The 10,500-nt window shown below is 36.0% G+C and overlaps 1 protein-coding gene across 1 annotated transcript in view; it reads left to right on the forward strand.

Moving 5' to 3' along the window:
- Window positions 1-9,401, forward strand: part of TMEM123 (transmembrane protein 123) — a 49,888-nt gene extending 40,487 nt beyond the window's left edge. The window contains exons 4-6 of the mRNA XM_019712672.3: window positions 3,052-3,408; window positions 4,564-4,717; window positions 6,875-9,401. Of these exons, the coding sequence (XP_019568231.3) occupies window positions 3,052-3,408; window positions 4,564-4,717; window positions 6,875-6,899 (536 nt within the window). The 3' untranslated portion in view covers window positions 6,900-9,401. The remainder of the gene's footprint in view (window positions 1-3,051; window positions 3,409-4,563; window positions 4,718-6,874) is intronic.
- Window positions 9,402-10,500: the final 1,099 nt, after the last annotated feature.

Raw genomic sequence — 10,500 nt, forward strand, 5'->3', positions numbered from 1 at the left:
TGCCTTATCTTCATGTGGCGTTCTTCTTGTGTGTGTGTCTATCTCCAAATTTCCCCATTTTATAAGGATAAGTGTTACTTAACCCCCATTTCCCCTTATAAGGCCCATCCTCATGACATCATTTTAACTTGATTACTCTGTAAAGATCCTATCTCCAAATAAGGTAACATCCGAAGGTTAGGACTTACACATGAATTTGGGGGTACACAGTTCAACCCATAACTCTAAGCATCAAAAACTGTATGTCACATACACCCCGTCCCTGGCAACTCCACCCTTCCACCTACACTGAGGGGTTATCTATCCATAGTATGTACAGTTTATTGAATGAGTTGTATTTACCGTGTTTCCCCGAAAATAAGACCTAGCTGGACAGTCAGCTCTAATGCGTCTTTTGGAGCAAAAATTAATATAAGACCCGGTCTTATTTTAGTATAATATAAGACTGGGTCCTTAATACATAATATAATATAATATAATATAATATAATATAATATAATATAATATAATATAATATAATATAATATAATAATATAATTAATATAATATAATACTGAGTCTTACATTAATTTTTGCTCCAAAAGACGCATTAGAGCTGATTGTCCGGCTAGGTCTTATTTTCGGGGAAACAGGTTGGTAGGGAGCCTCTCCTTTCCAGAATAATACCAAAGTAATAAAACTCTACAGTGATTCAAAGTTGGAAGTTCTTTCCACCGACCTGGCCTGCTTCCGGATTGGAAGCCTGCAGTGGGAAAGTTGACATTGGTGGCTTCCTTCCTTGCTCTGCCTTTTTCCCTCACTTCTGCTGTTTTGACCCTTACAGGATCAGACAAGGGGTTTAGGGAAGAAAGCCAGTTGGGTGAAGGCTGGGATGTTTTCAGCTGGCATAGGTGCCCTCATGGCCGACTTGGTTCTTTAGGTAGATTCCTGGGAGACCCTCCACGTGGGGCCTCCACCGCTTTAGTTCCCCTGATGCTGCAGTGGGGCCTCCCATCCCCCCACGCCCAGCTGACCCTCTGAAGAACTCTCGGGAGGCTTCTTTTAAGGCAACGCCATGGGGCCTGAGTTAGTTCATGAGAAACAAGCACCTTGGCTGTTAGTGGAAATAGTCTGCTCCCAGTTCAGCGTTTTAAACTCTCCTGACAGGTAGAGAGACAGCTCAGCCACACCATCTCACCTTTAGCTGTTACTTTTCAGGCTTGAGTCAAATCCTAGTCTGTGGCCCTTCCAATCCAGGAGATTGGAATCCAATCCTGGTCCTGCCCTTGAAGTGGTTCCCTTGGAGCCTTTCCAGCTTAGTTTGAAATGAGGGTTGGTGCTCACCTCTTTTCCTCCATGGGTGAGGCGGGAGTGGACATACATCAGTGACACCCTCCAGTAACTTACCCTCTCCCGGCCTTTACAACTTTTTTTAGTTTTTTTGTATTTTGTTTTTAGTACTTTTTCATTTTATTGAGATATAATTGACATGTGACATTAGATTCAGATACACAACATGATGATTCCATATTTGTGAAATGATCAACCAAAATAAGTTTAGTTAACATCCATCACCATATGTAATTACAAATATTTTTCCTTGTGATGAAAACTTTTAAGATCTACTCTCTTAGCAACTTTCAAATACAGTCTCCATCTATACATTACATTCCGGTGACTGACTTGTATTTATTTTATAACTGAAAGTTTGTGCCTTTTAACCCCTTCACCCATTTCACGCACCCCCATGCCTTTACAACTTCTGCTTAGAGGCTGGAGGAGACTGAATGGCTGACTGCCTGGCAAAGTCTGGTCAGGCGCAACCCTTTGCAGGTGCTAACTCTGCCAACTCCTGCAGGTGTACTAGGCAGAACTGAACAGTTAAGGGAGAAGGGAGACATCCGGACTTCCATGGTGGGATGGTATCATTTGTGGAGCAGCATGAATAACCTTTACTTACATTACAGACAGGGAGTTGGGTCACCAGATGTGAGTTCTGACCTTGAGGAGAGCATCCTCGCATTGCAGTTTGCACACTTAAACATCATGAAACACAGCCTAATACAAAACTTACTTGCCTGTTTTGTCAATTTGTAGATATTTTCAGTGGCTTTGTTTCTTTAACATATTTGGACTTTCTTCGTGGAGAACTAACCTGTTATTTATAACTCCCTACTTTTGCCCATGTGACTTTGTGTAGTATCAGAAGAATTTCTGATTTGGGCAGGGAAAAGGGAGTGGGCTGTGTGTGTGCTGAATCCCAAAGCAGCACTGTTCATCGTTGTACTCTGCAAAGATCATTCTGTTCTAAAGATATGGTATAAACGCTGGTTCCTTGCTGTATTTAATTGCACTGCAATAGAATTCATTCACTAGTTTTAAATAAAAGGTGATTATTTCCATGCTAAAGTGTATTTACGCAGAGCATTCAGAATTGAATAATAAAAGATTAGTTCAACTTCATAGCATTTGTATCATCAACTTGAAAATTATAACTTATTGGTCTATATAGTACAAAAGTATTCATTCCTTTTCGCCTTTTAAAAATATTAGATAATACTCAGTGCAAGAGTATGAGAGACCCAAATAGACCACACAACAGAGAGACTCAAAGTTGAGAAAATGTAACAGGAATTTGAAACATGCTCAAAACTCCTTGGAAGGATCTGGTAGAGAAACTTTAAACTTTAAAAACCCTTACACCCATTAATTTATTCATCTATTCAACTAATATCTGTGACAGGAAGTATGGCAAGATGTTCAGACAGAGATGGTCAAGAGATTATTACTGTATCGAAGGAACTCAGTCCTCTGGAACTCAATTACTTTTTTCATATCTTCACAAAAATTCCTAACTTTATGTAAATCTAGGCTTGGTTCCTATTGAGTATTTTACTACTTTAAGAGATTTTATTGCTATATAGTGCAAAGTATTAATGGACCAGGTATCTTTCATTCCACTGTATTTGTTAGACCTCTTCCTTTACATGTGACCATGAAAGTCACAGTGATGTGGGATCTTAATTCCCTAAGTTATAGCTCCAGTTTTAATGTTTCTTGCTATTCTTATAGGGAATACCACACATGTGCCTGCGAGCCATACAGATGAATCTTTCAAAAGCACTGTGAAACCATCTACAATTCCAGTTTCCTCCGTCTCAAAAAATGGGACAGTCACCACCTCAAAACCCACAACAAAACCATCAACAACTTCAGTTTCCTCAGCCTCAAAAAATGGGACAGTCACCACCTTGAAACCCGTAACATCCAAAAAGACAACAACACAGGTCTCAACAAATGTGACTTCTACCACCTTAAAGTCTACGACCAAAGTAACAAGTCTTTCCCAAAACACAACCCAGATGTCAACATCCACGATGACCACAACCCACAATAGTTCGGTGACATCTGCTGCTTCATCAGGAACAAGTATGTATTAAAACTGACCTGTGTTTCCCATGCTGAAGATAGTTGTTAAATGCCACCTTTACATCACAATTCCATTCTGTAAAATAAATACAGGAATTTAGACAATGATTTCCTAGTAAATAAATTAGTGGTAGAGATCAGGAAAAGAGTCAATTGACTTAGTGTTCTTGTCCCTTAAAAAAAAAAAAAAAAGGATTCCAACTTAATCATGCCAAATAATGACTTTATAAGGGTCATCTGTGAATAAATAATTTATCCTAACTGGATTTTATTTTACATTGTTTGAGAATTTGTTACACCTTTCTCTCTCTCCCCCTCATTATAGGAAGGAATTAGGCAGGTTCAATCTACATGATTTCTGAACCAAAATCATGGTGAACTTTGGTTTTAATTCATTTGTGCCATAAAGATATTTTTACATGGTATTAGATATAATCACGTATGTAGTATCAAGAGCCTCAGCACTCTATTTTTTGCATTTTTAAAAATATAATACCTGTGAAACGATGAGTTCCGAAACCCTAAGATTGTCTTTTTAGTTATCCAACATTGAAGTTCTGTTTGAAAGCTAGTGATTCAATTTATCAGAACAAATAGCAGACTATGGTTTCTTTTGTGTGTGTTTATTTTACTCCATCTAGTTTATTTTCTTTATTAGTACAATTTACATATGGAAATCAACTTTAATGTCTCAGGGACGCTTGCCATGATAAAACCAAAGTTTAAATTCCCAATTTATTCAAAAAGGAGAAATCTCAGAAACATTTCTTCAAATTGGATCCAGTTACAAGATTACAGCTGTGTTACCCAGACCTATTTTGTTAAGGCATGAACTCTTAAGAGGATTCCTAAGGAAAAATATTCCCAAAATCCTGCTGCCTCTGAGGTTTTGGTAGACTGTCCAAGTCCGACACCATCAAACACCTTAAGATCTTGGGGTTGCAGATACTAGGGGTTTTTCTTTAAGAAATGTGTTGGATAAACAAGAAAACTAGAGCGAGGCAAGTCACTAGACATACTGGAGAGGAACTTTCTGTGCTTACAGTCCCTCTTGTCCCCAATTCAGCATTCATTGATACAGAAATTCAGAAAGTTTTAGCTTATTACAATGTTTTTAAAAAGCACTAAAGCCTATTTTGTTCTGTTTTCTTCTAGTCACAGCAACTGTAAATTCTAAAGACAATAAAGGATCAAAATTTGATATTGGCAGCTTTGTTGGTGGTATTGCATTAACACTGGGAATTTTGTCTGTTCTTTACATTGGATGTAAAACATACTATTCAAGAAGAGGCATTCGGTATAGAACCATGTGAGTTTTGATTGGCCAAGACTTTTTTTTATTATTATTTCTGTATTTCTTTAAATATCATGACAAAATATCAGAGTAGGGGCAGTGTTCATCTCGGGGATAATTTATACATTTATGAGTTATGTTCCCATCAAAGTAAATTGTTTATGTACAGCTTCTGATGATAATTATTTACAAACAAAAATAGACATATATACCTATCAAAATGTTTGTATTTTATTGTCATACATTTTTTTTTTTAGCAGACACCAGGTTAAGTCAACCCTTTTCACTTGCTTATAGCTCTAATGGTTAAGAAATACCTTATCATGTGGCTGTTGAACTAGCATGTCTTATGTTTGTCAGTAGCACTAAAAACATGGTTTTTGCTTTCTATGACAAAGAAAGCAACTAAAGGAATTCTTCTGACAGCCACATTTTCCCTGATAATTTACTCTATCAAATAAGTTATTAGTATAATATACGTTATTTTATCTGTAGTAAAACTATCTTTTTTAGGTGAGTTTTATCAAGTCCTGATAACCAAACCATGTTGAGCCTTCTTATAATTCTGTAGGTCTTAATGATTTTTAGAGGTATTCTCTCCCGGCTTTTCTTACTCCAACAACATCTTTTTGTTTTTTTCTTTTACGTCTTACATGTACAAATACCACCAATTCATTCATTTGATTGTTAGTATATATAAATACCATAGAATAGATGACAATTTTCCAGAATTTGTTCTTTAAGTTTTTGTACCCATATGCATCTCACAGAGACTTTTCATGTCAGAAACATTTGAGAAATACTGATTAAGCGTTAAAATTTGCAGTGTTTCTTTAAAAACACTACATGTTCCTAGAAATATTTATCATCTGTTTTCTTGGTAAATTTAATCAGTTAACCAGAAGGCATATTTTGATTATAGTAAATTAAATGCCACATTTTTCTATGCCATCAGTATTTATTGATATAGTTGAGGCTATAAAATAGTGAAGCAGTTAAATTAAGATGTGCGATTTTCCTTTTAAACTGCCTTAACTACAAAGTATGGAATTTTAGCATTATGGGCTAATTTTTTTTTCCATATATATGTGACCACATGCTGCATACCTGTGGAATAAGTCAGAGTCCAGAATCCCCATTGCTGTTAAGGGAACTGTGCTGGCAGAAGCAGAATTTGACTCTTAATAGGACTCTTATTTTCATATAGGAAAAGTAGATGGTGAAAATACCATGTTTAGTTGAGTCTATGTACACAATTTTGTTTTTTTCCACATTTTAACCCCTCTGAAATTAGAATATATCTTAGAGTTTATGCGATGAGAAAGCACTGTGTTGTAGTTTAATTGGCTGTGTTTTTCTTAGTGCTACTAAAAAAATAGTGGATTTTAAAGCTAGTAGTTCCTTTGAAGTTATAAAAAATCATGACATTCCATAAGTAAGGAGTTAATGTTTGTCCTGTTAAAGAAACTGAGACCTTCTATGTCTAGTAATAATGAGCCTTTCTAGTTTTCATGTATTGGGTAATAACTGATTAAAATGTTAGCTCCTATGTTTCTTGCAGTTGCATGGAGAGACAGTGGAGTGAAATAGTTCAGAGATGGGGTCTAGGGCAGACAGACTTAGTTTTGAGTCCAGTTGACTGCTGACTAGCTGGGTGCCTTCCATGCTTATGTAAATGAGGCGCATAGTGGATAGTGGTCAAGTCGAGAGTTCACGTGCTGGATTAGCTTCTGATCATCTCTGATCTGCAAAATGGGATAATGAATAAATAAAGCAAATAAATAAAAGTGCCCTCTACACAGGGCTACTGTGATAATTAACTGAGTTAAGGATGTAAGTCTACAGTATTAATCTGGCACATAGTAAATGCTCAAGAAATAATGGTGGTTTTCTTTTTAAAGAGGGTTATAATAGCTAACTGGTGAAAAGTCACACACCTACCAAAATGCAGAGCAAAGATTTGAGTGCAGGTCTGTTTGACAACCTGAACCACAGTTTGAATCCTTAGCCAGTACTGTACACCAGATACTTTGATTTAAGAACCTTTACACAAGCAATCACAATTAATTTTGATCCTAAAACTTGAAGTTGTTACTTTACTTAAAATTATAAATATATAAGTAGTTTTGACAAATACAAAACAAAGTAACTTTAACTTTTGCTATATTACAGCGATGAACATGATGCCATCATTTAAGGAAATCCAAGGACCAATGGAGAGAAGATTGATGCAACCCTATCAATTAGTTTAAGACGATATTCTCTTTTTGAAAACAGTACAAACAGGCCATGCATATAATGTATAATATATAAATATGTAAAGGTGCCTCATGATTACTAAAGGTAAAAAGGGCTTGCTTTGGGTTTTTAATGAACATTTGGAGCATACAGTTAATGCAATGGTTACGTTCGCTTCTAGAAAATATGTAAGACAAACATGTCCTGTCCCATTTGTTTGTGGCATTGGTCTCACAGGACCAGTAATTGGAAGACACCACTAAAGGGCACAATGCCATCTCCGCACACACAGTGGTTCACACAGAGAACTTCCATGCTGTTCAGGGCTGGGTATATCCTAATTACCAATGCCACACGACGGAAGTTTTATGAGTAAACCAGATCTTATGCATAATTTTAGTTTAAGTGTCTCTTCAGAAAGCATCAATATTTTAATGTTTGAAAGCTTAGTACTTGGTTTAGAAACAAAATGTACCACCCCACCTCACCCCGAAAAAAAAACCAGCAGAAACAATACCTGGGCTTTGTTAGCCCTGTTGGAGAGCCTGTGTTTTTATTAATAATTTCTTTTGCGCTTTCAATGGCAGTTGATATAACTATCTTTTTTCCTCTGTAATTTCAGCAAATTTCAATGTTTAACATGATAATGTTTTAAAGAGTTAGTTCTTAGTATTAAATAAGAAGTTAGATTATTTGCTACTGTGAGGATATCATCACCACTGGAAACTGCTTTATTTTATATTCAGCTATTATATATTTAGTGACTATTTTTGAGATGTATGTAGAGCTACTTTCAATAACTAGAAATGTTTAATGTAGTGTAAACACACCTAACTTAAAAAAAAAAAAAAAAGCCCCTTCTGAATTCCGAAACCACATTTAGAGCTCTGTATAGTCACAACTAGAGGTGAATGCTGTTTATCAGGCCAGGGATTGTGGAGCTCGCCTTGGGCTACTAAACCTACAGGATGAAAGTCTGCCTTTTCCTGCGCTGCTTATTTCACTCAAAACTTGGGGGGAAACAACATTTTCACACCAGAACACCAATGTATTTTGGAATAAATGCTCATGAAGTTTTAAAACAGAAAATTTTAAGACAGGAAACTTATTGCTGCCTTATTTGGGAATTCTTCAGACCACTCTTCTTCCTCCTTTGCTGAAGACGAGGCACTTTTCATATGTACTACGTTAATGGAGAGAAAAAGCACAGCACTGCAGGGACACCAATATTAGCCAGCGGGTTTGGGAGGGTTTCAGTTTTACAGTTTATATGCCAGCACTCAAAACTCAGGGTCCAGTTTTGACAAAAGATATATTTAGTCAACTAAATGTAAATACTAAGATAATATTTCTATCTCAGAATGCTCAAAGTAAATCACACCAATTAATAGTCTAAAATGAGCTAAGATGTCCTAATGAACATGCACCAACATTTAATAGGAATTAAATATAACTTCTGTGATCAGCTTTTGGTTTACAGAGAATGTCATGTATCAAGAATTTTTATATAAAAGAAGCATTTCTACTTACTGTGCATTGTGGCCAATTGATGGGATGAATATGGATGATAAATTATCTAAAGTATGAATATGACAGGATGTATTGACACACACAGAGTGGAAGAATTATTATGAAACATGTGTTTATATTAGTTTGAAAAAAGATGGGGCTGATAGGTAAGTTGTATGTTACTAACTTCGCCCTAACTGGTCTTTCAACTACTGCTTTTGTATCTTTGAAAAATATACTTAAGATACATTTTATAGTAATGGGCACCTTTTAAATATAACTTGTTTTGTCCCTTGCATTCTTTATATTTCAGTACTTCAAATCAGTCAGAACTTTGTAGATAGGCTTGAAATTTTCTTGAATACTTGTTTCTTTAGCACTTTGAAGTTAAAACAACCACTTTTTTTTTTAAAGTTTTAAATGTCATTATATGCCTTTAAAGTTTCCTGTGCTTTGGGTTTGAAATAATTTAGTTGTCTTTTCTCTGTATATAAGTTGTATAATTTGTTACTTTCAAATACCAGTACTTCAATGCAGATCAGCTTTTTTTCGGTTATGTTCAAAAATTGAAAGAAACAGTGATGCAACCAATATTTAGCTTTGGAGCCCATTTCCTAAACATAAATTTATCTTCCTAATTATATTTACTCAAGCAAATGTTCAGTTTTATTTGCATTCCTTGAGAATGTATTTACTTGAAAAGCAGTCCAGATGTATATCTAAATACTAGGCAGAGTCTAATCAATGATTTTTAAATTTCCTTGGCTAATCCATAAAATGAATAATTCAAATACAGATAAATGAGAGTTGGCAATATATTAGTGATAATTTTGTATACGTCAGAAAAACATTTAAAGCAAACTGCTCTTTTTCCTTTTTATTACAATGACCAGCTTTTGATATTTCATTGTTACTGAGATATATTTTTAGAATAAAATTTTGTTCTCCAAGAGTTTCATGTGTGTGATTTTGCTTCATTTCATCATACTCAAGAGGAATTAACAGGATAGGAAAAACCCAAAATAAAAAGGCAGGTTGTTGGGGCTAAATTGACACTGTTGTTGTTACCTGGAGCTTCAGCATCACCCAGAAATTTGGCAGCGCACATTCCTGAGCTCCACCCCGCACCTACAGAATCAGTATTTTGTTTTAACAGTCCTACCAGGTGACTGATCTGATGAACACCAGTGTTTGAGAAGCACTGCTCAAAGGATTTTCATTTCAAACTACTTTAATTATGCTGGGTAGAACCTTTAAAAAATATATATTCATAGTAGAAATAAAAACTCCCATTCCTTATATAAATCAACTGCAAATGCATTAATGTATAGTGTGGTTGTTTTCAACAGTTTTCTTTTTTCTTTAAAACTGGATATGATTTAACTTTATCTTAGAATAACAAATATTTATTATAAGGTAATCAAGGCGAGAGGTTGGAGTCTTCAGGAAACCCTGTATATAATAAAAAGTACCCTGGCCTAGTATTATTTGTATACAATTCTTCCTCCTTACCCTTGCTTTCGCTTCATTCTGGCACAGTTTATGCCCCCACCAACTTCAGGTTTGGGTATGTTGCTTTTGACCCAGTGGTATGGGAGTATATGTAATAAGTAGTGTATCTGTTTTAAAAAATACCCCTTAAAAAGTTTCAGCTAAATAGTTTTTAAAAATTAAAGTATGCTATACATAGAAAACAATGCAGAGAGTAACGTCACCAAGATAGCAACATAGGGCATTCCTGACTTTGCTCTCCCTCACAAGAAAAACTAAACTATTTTCATGGATAAGAGACCAAGACAGACTGCATTAGAAGGGTCAGAGCGGCTACATATTGACTGCACTGCCCCTTCCCCAAGCCATCACAGCACCATGCCAAGAGGTCTCCCTTGAACCTGCAGTTCCCCCATTGGGAAAAGGTTGCCCAGGGTAGATATCCGCTCCCCCAGAACTGGGGGTCACTTCTCATGAGCTCCCATTCTTGTCTCACCCCGGAAATCTGTGGGGCTTGACCACTGGGAATCTAGTGGAGAAGGGGGCAAGGGCTTGCAACC

This window comes from Rhinolophus sinicus, chromosome 14, assembly GCF_057876585.1.
Source record: "Rhinolophus sinicus isolate RSI-liver-muscle chromosome 14, RSI-T2T, whole genome shotgun sequence".
Classification (NCBI taxonomy): domain Eukaryota; kingdom Metazoa; phylum Chordata; class Mammalia; order Chiroptera; family Rhinolophidae; genus Rhinolophus; species Rhinolophus sinicus.